The 18599-nt window shown below is 46.7% G+C and overlaps 2 protein-coding genes across 2 annotated transcripts; one reads left to right on the forward strand and one right to left on the reverse strand.

Moving 5' to 3' along the window:
- Positions 1-40: 40 nt before the first annotated feature.
- Positions 41-18599, reverse strand: retreg1 (reticulophagy regulator 1). Its single transcript, XM_086204416.1, has 10 exons — positions 18459-18599; positions 13922-16194; positions 12357-12463; positions 11854-11884; positions 5471-5588; positions 5015-5099; positions 4781-4903; positions 4247-4317; positions 3325-3448; positions 41-3225 (listed from the first exon to the last, which is right to left on the reverse strand). Exons 2-10 carry the CDS (start codon positions 14107-14109, stop codon positions 2714-2716), a joined length of 1359 nt encoding a protein of 452 aa, XP_086060542.1. The 5' UTR covers positions 14110-16194; positions 18459-18599; the 3' UTR covers positions 41-2713.
- On the forward strand, positions 14969-17702 carry rnf182 (ring finger protein 182). The gene has a single exon (XM_086204417.1). It carries the CDS (start codon positions 15245-15247, stop codon positions 16073-16075), a length of 831 nt encoding a protein of 276 aa, XP_086060543.1. The 5' UTR covers positions 14969-15244; the 3' UTR covers positions 16076-17702.

Here is an 18599-nt window from a genome sequence, read left to right on the forward strand (position 1 = left end):
GGCTCAGAACTGCTAACAATTTAATATATTTAAAATAAGCTATGACATGACATGGTTGATCCTCAAAGGGGGTCTTTCATGCTTTGCTATTTGAACACAAACGACTACGAGCTGCATCATGACATTTTATTGACATTCTTGAGTTTAGTTACATAAAAGTACTTTTTTTTTTTTTTTTGTCCAAGCAGTTTGGCTCTGAATCAGCTACATCTGTTAGAACCAGGACCAAATGGATGTGTCATTTGATAGTAACTGCACTACATGACCAGATGGCCACGAGTAAAGGAATCACTGGATAAAACTGGATAAATACTGTAAAAAGCTTTTGTTTAGTGAAGCTAGAACACATCTTGATTAGGATTCAGAGTCTGGAGCATTTCTTCGTCGCGACATGTGAGCAAGAAACTACCTGTGGCCGCTACAAACTCCTCGGAGGCACTGATGAACACATATTTTCTACAATCATCTGAACAGTTGCGTTGATACAAGACATGAACATGATTCATTCAAGAGGTTACATGACACGCGGCTGCGCTTCGATTACAAAAACAAGTTATTTGACTGGCTGGTATAAAGAAAAAAAGAGAGGAAGAAGCTAATTCTTTATGTTCATTCAGTGGATCCTGACACAATAGATCAATAGATCTAATAGATCGTTTCGCTTCTTCTGGGGCCTCGTCACAGAAGCCGAACCGCGGTTTCGACTAAAATTTCAAATATAAATCCCATCTTTTTATTACAGAAAGGATTGCCAACCGTCCCGTGTTTGACGCGTATGCGTGTCTTTTAGCTCAAATACGGGGCGTCCCGGCTCGTACGGGACGGTTAGCAACCCTAATTACAGAAGCAGATCCTGAACTCCTGGCTGGGTCTTATCTTATCTTAGACCTTGTACCTTAGTTTAATAAATTCCAGCTACGTGGTTCTTCAATCGTCTGGTCATGTCTGGACCTGTGTTTGGATTATGCAGCACACAGGACTGGCTGTAATATTGGCAGCTAACGTGCTAATGTATGATCGAGCTCCTGGTGATAAAGTGACCTTTTATTTCAAAATATTGTCTGTTAATGCAAGTAATCCTTGTTTGGCTGTTTGGTCCAACATCTTCAGAGAGAAAATGTCTTAAATCAATCCCAACACACAATCTCAGCCAGACACGGCTACTAGCTCGCTAAGTTAGCGAGCTAGTAGCCGTGGACTAAATGAGATTGATGGGACATTAATAGTCATTAAAGGTTAGTGGCTGACTGGTATGCTAGCGTAGTTTCACAAGAATCACATTGATGAAGAGTGCTGCCATTTTGAAAGTTCTATTTTGTCGTAATGTAGGTCTATGTCGTCCCAACTTAGAAGACTCCTCACTCACGATGATTCTGTAGCAGTTCCATTCCTACCAGCTGATCAGGTCCGATCTTTCGCTCAATGCGGTTAGTAAACATGTTTTTGTGTCAGAGCATAAATCCTCAGACTTCACACTCAGGACGTTTCTGCCACGAGGCCCCGTCACTACGAAACCGACTCAGAGAAAAGAAGGGCAACAGACTCAAATACACGAGTAGCCATTTCCTACAGAGCCCCGAAGGCTGGGAACCACCGACATGCAGTGCATGAGCATGACATGACTATACAACTACACACTGCAGGGGCCACTCAAATATAATCAAGAACACATTGCCGGCAGGTTCATATGTACAGAGGGGTCGTCTCAATATACTGATATTGATTTCATGTTCATACTCCATATGTTATGGATCATGATCTGGTGCCAGTAACTTTCTGGTTCTCGTTCACTGAGAGGTGTAAATCCCGGGTCCCCGACTCTCCTCCTTCCTACGCTCACTTTTGGAGCATTTGCCCAAAAGTTGACAATTTGCCAACAAGAGACGAATAAAAGTGAATCCATTTCAAAGGAACTTCAAGGGAAACACACTTACTGTCATTTCCAGAGCTAAACCAGCAGCATAGGCCCCTCTCTCCTCTACGGGACATTACGGAACTCCAGGCCTCCAATGGAGAGCAAACAGCTAGACAGCCAAGCTGCACAGGTCTGGAGCTCTGTAATGTCCCAGAGAGGAGAGAAGGGCCTCTGCTGCTGGTTTAGCTCTGGAAATGACCGACGCTCATTCCTCTGGGACTCCGGCACCAGGTCCTGCGGTGGTCTATCTACCAACACGGGGTCGCTCCTTCAAAACCCTGCGACTTGTCTGTGACTTACGAGACACTTGTGACGCAGACAAACCAGGGACTGAACCACTCAACTTCTGGCCTCCCTATCTTCTGACTCTAAGGTACCTCGACTTGGCACTGATTGATTTTGTCATGAAACAGCACTTGGAACCAAATCCAGTAACCCAACGATCGTGGATAAAAACAGCGATGTACAATCGACGACCACAAGTGATTCTTTTTTCCCGCATTTTATGTGCAGCCGTCAACTTGAGTGTGCAAAGATGACGGCGTGGAGGCTAGAATGGCAAAAGATTGTCTTTCGCAGCCGTCACAGATCCTGAACGTCCTGGGGACAAAATGAGGATGGATGTTTCCTCGCTTACATCACTTCCTCTTCCTCCACATTCCACAGACTGCTTGGTTCTAAAATGGTGATGTTAACTCTACGGGGGAAAAACAAGAAGAATGGAAACGTTATTTTCTCATAACCCCTAACAGTCCTCTGGAATCGGTCTCCCTTCCCCTGCTGGCCCGACTTCAACGATCAATGGCGTCTCAGGAGTTTAGAGAAGAACCCAGCAGGTGGCGGTGAGCCGGTCTCGGTCTGGGGTTCCTCTTGAGCCTGGGCCGTCACCTCTCCAAGCCCCAGCTCCCCTTCCAGCTGCTCCAGTTCCGACTGGTCCAGCAGCTCAAAGTCCTCCACCTCGCTGTCTGACTCCTCGGCCAGTTCCAGCAGCCTGCTAGACTCAGGGAGTCTTGACCGCTCCTGGTCTCCACTTGCTGCCGACAAGCCGACAGCTGCTTCTATTCTCTCCTGGATAGCGGCTGTGACTGCGGCGGCGATGACGTCACCCGCCATTTGGTTGACTAGTTCCAGAGCTTTGTCTTTGCACGGAGGAGGTGCATGCTTGGATTTGATTGGCTGCTGGAGCTGCGGCTGATTCGAGGGAAGGCCGAGGCTGAAGTCATCATCGTCATCGCCATTCGTCGTTATGCCGTTGTCAAGAGAGGGGAAATCTGGGAGGCCGCCGGCGAACACTTCCTCTCTGTCCAGATCTGTGGAGGTGAGTTCAAGTTACAAACAAAAAAGCTCGGACTGGAAAACTGCAAAGCCCTGAAACGAGAGTGCGGCATCTGAGGAGCTGCCTCGCGCACCTTCAGAGTTCTCCGTCTGCGGCGTGTGACCCTCTGACAGGTTGAATGTGCCGTTGTCGGTCCACGTCACGTCAGAAACCTCTGTATCCGACACAGACATCTCCTTACACACCGTGGAGTCCAGCTGAAGGAGGGAAACACACGGATCATCAATAATTTGTTTCCAGGGAAACAGGTGACGCTGTAAACTTTATTTGGCTGCTGTTGCAGACTTCCCGCGGCAGCCGTGCTGGCTTGACCATTTCACACAATCTTTATCATGTCTTCTGTGCCTCCATGGGTTGGCGCCATGTTTTAGTTAACAGTTGCCTGTGTCAACATCAAGATCCACAACAACCTTCATTCTGAGGGAAAACAGGTGCTCCCGTTTCCACTGGAGCTGACGAGTTCGCATCTCTCAAAATTAGTTTGGGGGAAAATTCCCACCTTTCGTTTACCAGATAGTTTCCCCCCTGAGCTGCGGCTGAGGAATTCTGGAAAAAGTGGGAATTTGGTTCCTCGGCAGTTTGAAAGTTTGTCTAATTCAGACTGATGAGGCCTAATTACATCTCAGCAGAGGAAAAAACAAAAAAAAAAAAAACCACAAGTGTCCATAACAGTTCTGATGCTGTTCTATAATGTCACAGGGAGTTCTCCAGAGGACAGACCCACCCTGTCACGTAATACCACTTTGACCCACCAGAGGCAATAATGAGTAAAATAATAAGCCTCATAAAGACGAACTGTTTCTGAGGTTTTTTTTCTTTCTCCAAGTTTCTGGATTCCAGTCGCATGTAAGTGAAGTTTGTTTTTTTTCTGAAAGATGAACAATTGAGGACATGGATGCTGATGAGGATCATGTGTGCTGAGTTTCAATTAGCTCTAACTGGAGGCTGACAGTCGGCAGAGCCATAATTAGATTGACAGGAGATGATCGGCCAACCTTGGGAAACATGGAGGACAGGTCCGACTCGATGCCCTCCCTCTCAGTCTGGGCCTGCATGAGTCGCTTCTCTGTCAGGGAGGAAACAACATGGGGTTTAATTTTCTGGAGCGATAACGAACGCAGAAACGCTAAATGAGCAGCTGCAGGTGCGGCGTTAAGAAGAACGAGAAGGCGACGTCTGGGTATTGATTGGATCCTCACATCCAGCAGGCTTTCGCGTCATTATACATCAAAAATGTCTCATTTTTAGACCCTTCGGCTCTTTTATCACTACTTTCAAGAATGTAATGTGTTGTGTTTCTGGATAACTGCCTTTCTTTTGTTTTTTTAGCTCAAATTCAAGGTTTTAGTTTTGCCGTCCATGTTAACTAGCCGACGTTTAGCTCTCACATCTACAGGTTACCTTCTCGGTATTTGCTGCTGGAGGTTAAGTAAATGGATTTAAACTAAGAGCAGATCTAAGAACAGTTAAATGCCTGCTGACTGCAAACAAGTTGTTCATTTCCTCCTCGTATGCAGTGCAATGATTACCGTGATTCTCTTTGATTTTCTGAAAGAGTTCTCCGATGCCGAAGTTCAGTTTCTGCAGAACTGGCTCCAGCCACAAACCCACCTCATGGGATGAAACGAGAGGCCAAAGGAAGACGGCCAGAACTGCAGACAGAAAACAGCAAAAAAAAAAAAAAACATGGATTAGATTCTAGTGTAAACTGCAGTTATCAGTGTTGTGAGGATGACGGTGCGGTTTCTTGAACCTAAACTTACCTAAAATATAGGAGATAATGATCCCTGGAATGTAGCGCCCTAAGACGGCGAAGAAGGTGCACAGACTGCAAACCAGCAAGCAAAACTGGAAGAGAAAGAAAACAAACAGGACAACACAAAATGTTACATTGCAATTTTTCCCCTCTGACGCACAGTGTCAGTAGGTCCGTGAGGCGGGGACACGCACGGAATGTTGACCTCAAATTAAAAACTGTCTGCTGTACCCGTTTTTAGCGAGCATTTTCTACCTGTCAGACAGGTGGAGGGACCTGAAAGGAAACTACAGAAGCGAAGAGGGAAGGTAAAAACGATCAATTTTTGGTTGAAAGGATTCCTCCAACAAGGTGTATTTTCAAGCAATCGTTCATAGCCTTGAGAGCTTCGACTAGTCAGAGAGCCCCGACCAGTGGCGAGGCAAACAGTGACCGCTGAGCCGGAGGGCACCTGCTGCCTCACCTTGCCAGGGTTTTGCTGTTTGAAAGCCGAAGTCTCCTGCAGGAAGAGTTTGAGGGAGTCACTGAGCTGAAGTCCAGCCCCAGACCGGCTGTCCTGGCCTGAGTCGATGATCTCCCAGCTACAGGAAAAGAAGGGCAGAAGAAACTTTAGTCATCTTCAAAACAACTGGGAACTCATCACAAGTGAGCGTCCGAACCAGGAAACACCGGAGGCCCACTCCAAATCACGTTAACCCGGGTTTCCTGTTCCTACCGATGCCGATCACAGCCGGGACTGAAACCTGATTAAAGATGTTCCCATTGCAGAGGACGCCTGGCTGTAGGGGGGCGCTAGCGTGTTCTTGGCCAGTGGGAGGGGCTTAGGAGACTCCCTAGAAGTTGCAATTTTCTTGTAATATAATCTAGAGTGAGATGGAGCTCTAAGAGTGGAGGCTGTTCTAATTTCTTATGACGTCGAAAGAGCAGTGTGTGTGTGTGCGTGTGCGTGCATGTGTGTGTGTGTGTGTGTGTGTGTTTAGCAGTTTTGCAGCATGTTTTGAAACTAGAGCTGGGTTGGTTCACTGCAAAATCATATCAAGTACTTCGATCCTAGATTGAGTTCTGGCACGGCCGCTGCCCCCCCCCCCGCCCCCTGCTGTCAGCCTAAAGCCCCCTGATGACATTCCCTCTGAAGCCGACTCTTCCTCATCTTGAAAAGCACGTGATTGTGGTCCAAAAAGGTAAACAAAGCACAGCTTAAGCTGATGGACCTCAAGTGAGTTTTGTCACGACTCTTCAGTCTTAAAGCCAAATTCTGGACGAACCGTTTGGTGACTGAGGCGATTTTGACCTGCCGGAAATGTCAAGAAGCTCTAAAGTGATGCGAGTTCATCTCAGGGGTCACGACTATGTGCAGCACGTTTCAACATCTCTCCAACAATTGGTGAGATATTCTGTCAGTAAAAGGTTTGAATTATCAAGCTCATGACTGGTGCGGAATCCCTTTTAATGGAAGATGAACCTTCATAGCGGCCTCAGAGAGCTCTCTTCAGCTGCAGCGTCTCATCCACACCCGCCAACCCCTCCCAGCTGTCCCCAACACCCAGACGTGTCTCACATAACCCGTATGACGAAAGGTCAACCCTCTGCTCCCCTCTCGCCTTCCAGGCACAAGCCCCCGCAGGAGGCACGTTTCCAGGGAAACATGATGGGCTCAACATGTGAGAGTGATACCATGAAGTAATTATAGCCAATGCACAAGATAAGCCTTTCTTCGTTCCACGAAAGACAGACATGTACCTGGAAAGAGACGCATGTCGTCATGGATTGGCCCAGGACTTGGACCAGGACTTGGACCTGGATTTTCCAATCCAGAAAGTCATCTAATCAGTGAAAATCTGGGTGCCGAGTTCAATGTGAGGCGTGAAAGCCGTGTTGCTAATCTCTAAATCAATCAGGACCGTTTTGGGTCCCACAAAAGTTTGATTCAATACAATCAAGTATGATTCTCCCATGACTGATCAGCCGCTTTAGCTTCTGAAATATTTCTACACCGACAAGAGAGAAACAAGATCATCTTTCAAACCTGCTGGATCCGCCATCTTACTGCAGGTGACACTGATTGGTTACGTTACGCCCTAAACTCCTCGCACCCTGAGAGTGAGATATTTCCAGATGCGTCTGTGTGTCTTTCACTCAATCAACTCAACAAACGTTTTCTTTAGATCAACAACAAATTTGTCACGAGCATTACCGGTGCCTCAAGACTGAGGTCTGAGATGCAGGCCTCAAAAAAATGATTGTACTTATATTTACTTTGAGGAAATCTTACTGTAGTACTGGTACTAGAACTACTGAGATATGAATCGACGCAAACACGTCTCTTTTACAGGGCAGCCAGCTCAGGCACAGACACCTGTTGTTCTCCACCGTCACTGATTCATCAGTGTTTTGATGTCTAGGTGTTTCCAGAAAGCCCGAGAGGGCCCAGACACCGGAGCCCCCCAGCCCCCCCCTCAGACCCCCCCAGTGTACGGATGCATAAATTTCAGACAGAGAAATGTCTTCTGGCTTCTCCACGGTGCAGCACGGCAGGAGGGAACAAAGGGTGGCAGCTGTCGAACTCTTACAAGTTCTCTCCCCCAAATCAGTAATCACTACAACAACACGGGGGCAGCAAGTCTGAGCTCTAACAAGCCCTCTGACGGCGCTTTAAAAATAGAGCGAGACAATGTGAGGAATGGCGGCAAAAACCAAGGAGGGGGTGTACCTATGTTTCCCCATTTGTCTGCTCGGGCGCAAACCACAGGAATCCTCTCTCTGAGGCAACTAATACCTGTTTATGTTCTTACAGGCTGATATACAGTAGAGTGAGAGAGCAGGAGTCCCGCGTGATTGAATTTACTGTTAACACCGCGGCGAGAAGGTCAGTCCACATGTATGACACCGAGCCAAATGCTGTAGGGAATACAAGACGCCAGCGATGACGCAACAGCATGTTCCTCTCAGAGTTGATTCTGTTTTGCGGATCTGTCGGGAATCAAGCGTCAGTTGAGCCTGTGAGATGCGTCATCAGGCACCGATTGCCCAATCCAACAAAAGCAGCACGGCAGACCCAACATGAAGGGTTTCTAAGTAATTACAAAAGCTTCAGTTCAACCAAAGGAGGGAATTTTAACCACGAGCCAGGTTTCTTTACGGAGACAAATTCACAACACCCCCCCCCCCAACAGGTGGAGGAGAGTTGGAAACAAACGATGGAAAAATCAAAACCAAAACCTGCAAGATTTGATAATTCGGGTGAATAGATGCTTTCAGACAAAGCCAAAGAAACAGGCCGGTGCTCTGCTCTCTCTCTCTCTCTCTCTCCAGCCTCTGGATCAAATCCTACCTCAGTCCTGCCCCACGGTCTTCAGGTGACATCTCAAGATGTTCAGGAACCTGACGAAGACTCTACGGTACTCTTAAAAGCAGCCAGGAAGTACACGACACCGCGATGTTTTCACGTGGTAGCAGGCAAAAGCAAGGGAGAATGTCTTTGTGTCTTTCCCAGCGATGGAAGACTCCGGCGCAAACTCAGGGTCGAGCCAAACTCAGGTTTTACGTGCCACACGGCGCGATGGCAGCTTGTGTTTATCCTCAATGAAGCTCTGGTTGGACTATTTCAAGCAGCCTTATCTAAAAATAACCCAGTCACGCTACATTCTGACAGGCAGCCATCAGGAGGATGATGGGGGGGGGGGGGCAGAAACAGCAACCCCCCCCCCCCCAAAATAACTTCCCAAACACACCTCCGCTTGTGTCGTGGCATGGAAACAGATGAGGGAGGACGTGCGTGTCTCATACTCTCCCAGGTATCGACAGTGTTGTTTGCCACATTTTGGCGGTTACTCCAGCCATGATTAACAACCCGCCGCCGTTTTCATCTTTACTGGAACAACGTTAACTACGGTTACACCACCAGCTTCCTGGGTATTTGGGGATAACGCCGGGTGACAAAGCAACCGGTCCGGGTGGGAAGAGATGCTTAACTCTCGGGTAAAAGCAGAAGTGGTTATTTCCGAGAACTGTTAATGACATTGCGTTTGGAAGACTTCTCATTGTAAAATGACAGCGTTTATCCTCTAAAAAGAGGCTAAAAGTACCTGTAATAATGTAAAAGGGATGGATGCCACCTGCTGGCTGTAGACGTTACGATGCATGACACGTCACATGATGTCAATAAGCAGAGGAAAATCTGTATACGGAGGTGGAGGGAGCAAAGGGTTGACAGACAGGTGACTGCAGGGGTAGAGTCATTATGGGACTGTTGGATGGGATAGCTGGACAGCGCTGGCTTCCTGTTTCTGTAAAAACTCTGTTTATTTGAACCAAATCTCAAGGAGGAAAGTAAACCTGCTGGCAAAGGTGAGATTTGTCGGCAATCCCCCACAATCCCCCCCCCCCCGCTTTTATTAGAAGTCAACGGTAACACACCACTTTCTGAACAGCTCTGGAAGTCCACCGATGTCAGTTAACACTTTCACTCTGAAAAAAACAGCATTTCACCCAAAAGTGTATTCAACCTCTCAAGTACTCGCTAATAAGAGTATTCATCCCACAAAGATGTTTTTCCCTCCTGCAGTACTTCTTTATATCTCCAGGATGCAGAAAGAGCCAGCCACGTATATTTAGCTTGCTGCTAATGGAGACTGGCAGCTAACAACAGCTAAACTGACCGGAAACGTCAGTTTACTAACTCTACTATTAATCCATCTTAATTCTCTTAATCATTTTAAACCTCTTCTTAATCCAGTCGGGTGATCAGTAATCCCCCAAACTCACCAATAATCGATCACGATCATTGCAAAATCAGGTTTTGATTCCTTGCTCCAGAGCAACTGGTCCACTAACTGGCGCTGATCCAGCCGTCTTCAAGATTCTCAACAGTGTCTGAAAGGGAAGTTTATTGAATGTGTTTGGAATGTCTTAACTGGTAAAGACGGGTGGTGAGCTGGAAACACAAGTCGGCTTTAACAGTTTTAACGCCGTGACTCTTGTTTATTTACGACTCCTCAACGTCAATCGGCAGTGATGAAACTGCTTGTTGCTTTGTTGTGTTGTTTTCCACCAGTCGGCCTCCCTCCAATCAGGGGCTTGGCTCTGAAGCACGCCCCCTCTGTGACAAGTGCACTGATTGGCTCAGCTGCTATACGTCAAATCTCTGGAGCAGCGGAGAAACAGCTGAGTCACAAACACACACACACACAAACACACACACACAGCGCTCAGGTTTCACAACTCTTAAGACACACAGGGTGTTCTGAAGAAACAAACAGCTCAAAGCAACACTTCAAAAACACAAATCACACAAGTCACATGACGTTTGTCCACGTTTACTAGTGACACCTAATGCATCATGTACACTCAAAACTCTACTCCTCCCTCCTATCTATATATCTATCTATCTATCTATCTATCTATCTACTACTGCGAGTGAGTACATGTACAGTAAATATACTCTAATAATAGCTATCTGAGATCATGTTGACTGGTATTCAGTCTGATTTGTGGCATGAGATGGAATCTAGATTTTTCGGGTTTAGACGTTCTTAATCCGTGAAAACGATGTTGTTCTTGTCAAGTGAAGAAGTGGAACACCACACGCAACCAACGCTGACATTTATTCTCTAGGTGCTCGGATGAGGTTAAGAGGTCGTAGCTGAGAACCCCTGGAAAAAAAAAAAGTCGAAAACTAAATAGATTTTTACAGGTTTGAGATCTGGGAGGAGCCCAGTCAGCACGCGCGCACACACACACATGCACGGACGTGCACGCGCACACGCACACACTGTTGGTCCAACTGCCCCAGCTGTCAGCTCATATTTTGGGTCAGCAGCTAATCTCCTTGATGCACAATGACCCACAAAACACTTGTGACGGACAACAGCAGGTGACAACAACACAAGTCCACCCTACAAATGTCACAAGGCAGTCAGAGAGAGACAGACAGACAGACAGACAGACGCTAAGAGAATCTGGCCAGGGGTTTTTGCCGCGTGTCACGCCAAGCCGCATCATTTCCTGTCTACCTCTCAAATACAAATGGAGACCATGTCCAAATGGTTCGAGGTCAACGTGAGGTCAGCGCCTGAAGTGTAAAATGGGGATTTCTGCGATTTTCTGTGGTGGAACCAGTGAGTATTTCTGTAGTTCAGCAGGAAGTTAGCATACAATACCATACGATTACCATACCATACTACACCATAGCATACCATACGATTACCATACTACACCATAGCATACCATACGATTACCATACCATACTACACCATAGCATACCATACGATTACCATAGCATACTACACCATAGCATACCATACGATTACCATAGCATACTACACCATAGCATACCATACGATTACCATACCATACTACACCATAGCATACCATACGATTACCATACCATACTACACCATAGCATACCATACGATTACCATAGCATACTACACCATAGCATACCATACGATTACCATACCATACTACACCATAGCATACCATACGATTACCATACCATACTACACCATAGCATACCATACGATTACCATAGCATACTACACCATAGCATACCATACGATTACCATACCATACTACACCATAGCATACCATACGATTACCATACCATACTACACCATAGCATACCATACGATTACCATACCATACTACACCATAGCATACCATACGATTACCATACCATACTACACCATAGCATACCATATGATTACCATACCATACTACACCATAGCATACCATATGATTACCATAGCATACCATACGTTTAGCACCACCCACCTGCCTCTTAAGAAACCCCCAAATCTGCTCTCACACAAACACCAAACATACATCAAGTGCTTATCGGTGTCCTACCTTGCTGTCATGCTGCGCCATAAGACACCTCCTGGAAAACAAAGATGGATTTGTTAATCAGCAGCAATGGAAATATGCACAAGGATAACGAGTCACTCTCAGGAGTCACCCTAATGAGTCACCATCAGGGTGAAATCAGCTGACGGTTTGAGCGGGACTTGGAAGAAAGCCTCGACTGTTGTGACCCTGTTCAGGGCTGAAACGAAGGACTGTGTCATCATTGTCTGATCTGTTCTACGTTCTCAGGTATAAAAACTAGAACGCGTGCTTCATGGTTGTATTCCTCCTCCAACCAGGCCGGTTGCATTCACGTCCCTGTTTGTCCCGACTCATAATATATGAGTGAAAATAAATTCAGCAGGCGTGAGAACAAAGTTCATCACTACAGTGGTCGCTCTGAAGTCGAACCTTTGACCTTTGGGGTACAAAATGCCATGACAGAAACAGATAATACACAGAAAAGTAACGAGGAATCCAACTAAAAAATGTCTTGAAAGTGTTACCTGTAGGCCTGGATCGAATGATGTCTCTGGCGGTTGCCATGACGACCAGCAGCGCCAGCAGGACGGCCAGGAGGCTGTATGCCCGAAAGGAGGTGAAGGCTACGAACCTGCAGACACCAGAGACGGTTCATCTCGTGCAACGGACGCAACATGAGCCGCCATCATCAGGTGAGAGGCTTTGGTAGGCTGACGGACGGAGCGCCGTATCTCCCGCTGATATCAAATATTGCATTTTATTGCCTTATAATAATATTGTCATGCTAAAATCATAACTTTTCTCATGAACTGCAAAAGCATTACCTTTGTTCGCTCGCTGCCACGTCATGTGACCTAAGCACTCCAAATCAGTACCTGTTTATACGAATAATTTAAGAGCAAAAATCCTATTCATGTTGATATTTGTCAAATATTTTTTCTTTTTACACTCAAATATTAATATAAATCTTATATTTATATTAATATTTGAGTGTAAAAGGAATATGTTGAGCTTTTAAAAATATTAAAATAAACAGAAACTGTATCGACCATGTTTGGGTGACTATTTCTTGGGTTGGTTGGTGGTCCAGTCTGATGCACTCAATGAGTCACACGTCTTGACGCCTGAACTTGGTCGTCACCCAGATTCGTGACCATGTGGATGAATACACATCTCACAAGCATATACTGGTACAACTGCAGTTAAACGGTTTAACGTGATACTTCAGCGATTCTGTTGTCTTTGATCGAGTGTAATTATGCTCTCAGGAAAATGTGCCAAGCATGCTGAAGATTGGCAGCAACAGCTCCCCCCTGTGGCCGTTTGTTCAAACAACAACATGATACTTACCAAGTTCCATAAATATAATCATTCAAGGTTACTATTTAATCAAAGTTGCACAGAAGAGGATGCCCGTTGTCTCTGTTATTAATAACTGTGCTGACATCACATATATTGAGTTTACATGTATGTTTTCTCCCAAATATTTCAGGTCTTTAATTAGTTTGTATTTAACGTGTTTTTTCCCCCCCCCTACATATATTTTTCATATTGTAGTTCTAACGTCTGACTCTGAATAATCTTCAAAATTAAAAGTTATATTGGCATTGCAGCAGTGTCGTTAAACGCCCTTAAAATGACACTAACCTACTTTCACACAATCATTTCTGAGGCAATTTACCTTGCAACGAAACACAACTAACATCATTACATTGAAACTCTAAATATTATCAGATGTAATCAGTGGGAACCCCTGGCCTTGTGACTACTACGATAGTAACCAAGACACAGAAATACACCACCGATACTACTACTGATGGCAGTAACTGTACACACATATTTATTTTGTCCTTAAATTCTCTGCTGCTGCCGCGCTGACGAGGACAGAACAACACGTTTAGGTAAAAGCACAACAAGTTAAACCAGTGAGGAGCCTCGGGATCCAGGAAATACTCTCTCATTCAGGGTAGAAGTATTTCTACTGATATATTGCCTGATATCCCTGCGTCATGATGATGATGATGATGATGATGATGATGGTGGTGGTGGTGGTGGTGGTGGTGATGATGGTGGTGATGATGGTGCCTACCAAAGCGCCGTGTTGGCTGCAGCAAACAAGGTGGAAGTCCTGCACGGTCTCTGCCTCCAGCTGACCAGGCCGCTGAGGCGACACCCTGGCCGGCCAGAGGGCATCTTCTCCCCGCCGTGTGCCCGGATCTCCGCCCCTGCAGCCGCCTCCCCGCCGTCCTCGGCTCCTGCTTCCCGGTTGCCCAGCATTGGAACGCGACCGGGGGCCCCTCAGCTCTGCTCCTCCGGCACAGACCTCGGTCAACTAAACCGGGATGTCTGCTACTGTAGATCCGGTGGGGATTTTCAAAATAAAATGTAATATGCGTAGCGCAGGAAATGTGGTAGTTTAAACTGTGTGTGTACACGTGAGCACATTTTCACATTACACGCACACACACACACACACACACACATACACGTGCGCGCACACACAGACACACACACACACACACACACACACACACCATTCTCTATGGCCAGTAGTTGTAAACTGTTCAAGACATTAACTGAAGAACTGATTCAGAAAAAAGCTGATACCTTATTTTAAAAATCAAGAGAGAATATTCAAAACTGAGAGCGGTGAATAATGTTTTATTGTACTTGCACCACTGCGGAAGAGCTAAAATAGCTGGGAACTTTTTTATTGAATGGACATGTGGCTCATTACAAGTATGAATAACTGGGCCTTGAAAAGGTTGGGAACCCATTTAAAGAATGTAATATGTTGATGAATGTCCTTACAAAGATAGAGGTTTGAGCGTGTGTGTATGTATGTGTGTGTGTGTGTGTGTGTGTGTGTGTGTGTGTGTGTGTGTGTGTGTGTGTGTGTGTGTGTGAGAGCCACTAATTGGACTGAATTTCACTGAGCAACAAAAGACCCGGCTCGAAAATTCCAGCTCTGGTTTGTACAGGCGCGGCTTTGTTGTCCCTTCCCCTCTGTTTGTTCTCTTCTAATGCTGTGTTAACAGTTATCTCTCTCTCTCTCTCTCTCTCTCTCACACTCTCTGTCTTTCCTTTAATCTCTCACACACTTTCTCTCTCTTTTCGTGTGGCCCATGAAAGGACCCCCAAACCAAGCACAGTTACCCCAACTGCTCAGAGGCAAGCGGAACCCAAAAGGCCAGAACTTGCCACGGGCTTCCTGCACTCTCTCTAACACACACACATACACGCACACACACACACACACACACACACACACACAGAGTACGGGAGCCTAACGGACAGCCACAATGAAGCGTAACCCTCCAGAGGACTGGGGAGTTGTCGCCAGGAAACTGGCCACGTTCCTGAGCCTGCACCTGTGTTCGGATGTTGAGGCTGAGTAGAACTGGACACTGCGATGACGATTGAGCTGCAGAGTTCTGAGGATGTTTGTGGCCATGGGGACATACTGAGCATGGAGGAGCTGGAGTGTAAAATCTGCTACTGTGCATACAACCTGGGGAGTCGCAGGCCAAAGGTGCTTGAGTGCTGCCACCGTCTGTGCTCCAAATGCCTTGCGAAGATCCTGGATCTCGGTGAGTCACCCCCCAATGCTGTGGTGTGCCCGTTCTGCCGTTATGTCACCAGACTGGCGGGGGAGGCAGTGAGCAGCCTGCCGGATGACTGCAACCTGGTCGCAGCACTGGCCCTCCAAAACCGGAACCAGAGGAACCTCCACTTCCACCAGGAGGCCACCACAGAGCTGCTCCTGAGCCCCAGGCACCTGAGCTCCCTGATGGCTGGCAATCCCCCAGCAGCCTCTTCATCCTCCACCACCACCCCTTACTCCTCCATCCGGGGCTCTCCCAACTTTGTGGTCATCACCATCATGGAACCTCCACCAGTGCCTGCTTCAAACCAGGACCTCCACCACCAGCCACACGGAGCCCACGTTAACAACCGTGGCTACCGCTCATCCAGTCAGGACTCCATGGCGTCCATCACACAGAGGTGGACAGTGTGGAACTGCGCCGCCCTCCTGTGCCAGACGTCAGCGCGGGCGCTGGTGTGGGTGCTGGGGCTGCTGTACTTCAGCTCGCTGCCCATGGGGGTCTACTTACTCATCATGCAGAGGACAACGATTGGGGTGCTGCTGGTGAGCCTGGTCCCCGCCAGCCTGGTCATGATCATGGTCTACGGCTTCTGCCAGTGCATCTGCCATGAGTTCTGGGACTGCATGCCGCCGTAATGGTGCCTGGTGAATTGGGAGCACTTGGCTTTGAAAATGCTTGACAAAGGGTCTTCAGAACTGACTGATGGGGGTTTCACTGTGGAACCGGTCATGTTGACAGTGGCAGGACAATGTTCCTGTAAGGGCAGATGGAGAGTAACTCTTTAGGGCTTTTATTCATATATATGTTAATATGTGTACATTTCTTTAGCTTGCTAGCACAGTATTTCCTGCGCTCAGAGTCTCACGGGGCCCTTGAGGCTCCCTCGCTGGAAGACATTGGATGGAGACCTCAAGGGACCTCAGGTGGTAGTAATATCTGTCACTGACTAACCATGGCTGTTACAGTTTCTAGACTTTGTTATTAATATGTCACATGTGACCTTGACACCTTGAAATCATCGGTATATGTAAAACAACAACAACAACAACAACCGAGAGGTTGAATGTTGGGACAGAAAATGACTTCCTCCAGATTGTTAGAAAGAATCTGACGATTCACTACAGTTGAATTGACCTCTGAATTCCTCTCGCAGGCGATTTGTGTTCAGGCTGCCTGTGCGCGCCGCATGGAGGCAGAACTGTTTAGCGTTTACGTTATGAAGACGACAGTAGCGTGCAATTATCAGCAGCTCTGCAGCTCACTCGGATTTATGAAGCTCATTGTTTCAGTTTATGGACGGAACTTTACGGTTTCCCCTCACAGGCCCTTTTCCACTGGCCCTCAAAAAATTGCTAGCACACGCTAACGCCTGCCTTTTTTTTGGTCTGCAACGGGAACAGGCGTAATCGATCTGAGGTCACGTGACCCCCGCGTGTAAAACCGAAACTACGAGTGCAGTCATTTGTTGGCACCTTCCGAGGCAAATTTCTACGTATTTTTGTCTGAATTCCAGCAGCAATGTGACCCTGCTCAGTGAGAGCAGACCACATGCAGAAGAAACCCCTGACACTGCTGCTTTGTTCCACGTCGGTTCCTCCATGTTGGCTCTAATGCGCGAGACGATGACAGATAGGCGACTCCTCTTGTCATAGCAGCACATTTGGGTCTATAATCGGGCTCAGTTACGCCTCCAACGCGGTCCATGTTTGGGCCAAGCCTGCATGTAGGAGGGGTGCAGTACGCGGCGGCAGGCGGACGATGTCAGAGGAAAAGTCACTGTGGATGGAGCTGCCTTCTGACTGTGACCCCTGTAGAATCAGCCAGCAGTCGCGTCCCAGTATCTCATCTCGTCTGCGAGCCGGACGTCAGTTACCGGTCAACGGGTTGTTTTTTTTTGGTTGAATGTCAGCAAAAATATCTGTGGTGGACACGAGCTGGAGGGACCTTTGCGTTTTGTTCTGCAGAATAAAATGTGATGAATGAAAATGTGATTGGGAAGTTTTGGGGAAAAAAGTCTCTTAAAAAAAACAACAACATGCGTTTCAGGTGCCCCCCCCCCCACACACACACACACACACATCAATCATAACTCATGCAATAAAACAGCTACTGTGGATGATTGATTGGTACATGAAGAGGATTCATCACTAATTCACTCCCTCATAACGAACTTAACTGACTTCAGCTCAGGAACGAGAAGAAACAACGACCTCTTGACGTCGAGCTCTTTTTTTCCCCGGTGTCCTCATTTTCTTATTACAATCGGTCAATAAAAACTAATCAAAGTGTCTCATGAATGTTGTATCTGTCATTTTTATCGTCTTCGATGAAGCTTCAAAATGACTAAATAAATCGTCTTGAAGTCAAAGTTGTGTTTTTCTCCTTATTTCCTCCTACAGTTGAATGTCGCAGCTTCACTGTGTGAATTTGCGGAGTTTGATGGACGGAAAAAGTCTTCGAGTGAACCTCATGTCATGTCCAGTACGTTCAATACTGCAGTATTCTGTAGTACTGGTCAAATCTGAGGGGAGTTTAAATTTGAACCACTAGAGGGCAGTGTGGCAGCTTTCTCTTGCCTCTCTGTTACACACTTCACTGTTGATCCAATGTGTCCCTCTGAGACAAAGCTATGCTAACACTTCCCATCCACTTGCATTCATTATGCTAAGCTAACTAGCGAGGGTCTCAGCCCTCTGATGCACCACAGAAGAGTCTCTGTCGTCTTCGGGCACTTTGAATCCAGGCAAGAAGAAAAGTACAATGTACAAACTACAAATGTAAACAGAAAAACAAACATTTATATTACAAAAAAAAAAGAAAATAACATTTTATTTAAATCTGCCACAAACAATGTTAATAACTTGCAGCTGCACATGAAACCTTTAAAGTTCATGCAAACGATTCAAGCTGTGTTGAAACTGGTTGTCTGGGCCAGGACGACTCACCCAGACATAAACCATGAGCCGTGGATGGGCTGAGAAATGCAAGGTCAGCCGTAACTGTCAGCTGTCAACTAACCTTCCTCCTCCATCATGGCGTGGTTACACTCCACCCGTCCAGGAGTCCATCTGTCCCGGTGCTCTTTGTCTCTGCCTTGCTCTTGAAGCAGCCTGACAATAAGCAGTCCAGGCCTCCTGACACTGGTGTTTTCCGAACCAG

This window comes from Aulostomus chinensis, chromosome 5 (assembly GCF_037954235.1).
Source record: "Aulostomus chinensis isolate RoL2024-O1b breed Wild chromosome 5, RoL_Achi_v1.0, whole genome shotgun sequence".
In the NCBI taxonomy this organism is placed as follows: domain Eukaryota; kingdom Metazoa; phylum Chordata; class Actinopteri; order Syngnathiformes; family Aulostomidae; genus Aulostomus; species Aulostomus chinensis.

Coding starts and splice junctions, on each gene's coding strand:
- retreg1 (XM_086204416.1), bottom strand. CDS start 14,109: ATGCTGGGCAACCGGGAAGCAGGAGCCGAGGACGGCGGGGAGGCGGCT. Junction 5,589..11,853: donor TGGCGCAGCATGACAGCAAG/GTAGGACACCGA, acceptor CTTTTCCTGTAG/CTGGGAGATCATCGACTCAG. Junction 4,318..4,780: donor GAAAATCAAAGAGAATCACG/GTAATCATTGCA, acceptor CCTCCCTGACAG/AGAAGCGACTCATGCAGGCC.
- rnf182 (XM_086204417.1), top strand. CDS start 15,245: ATGACGATTGAGCTGCAGAGTTCTGAGGATGTTTGTGGCCATGGGGAC.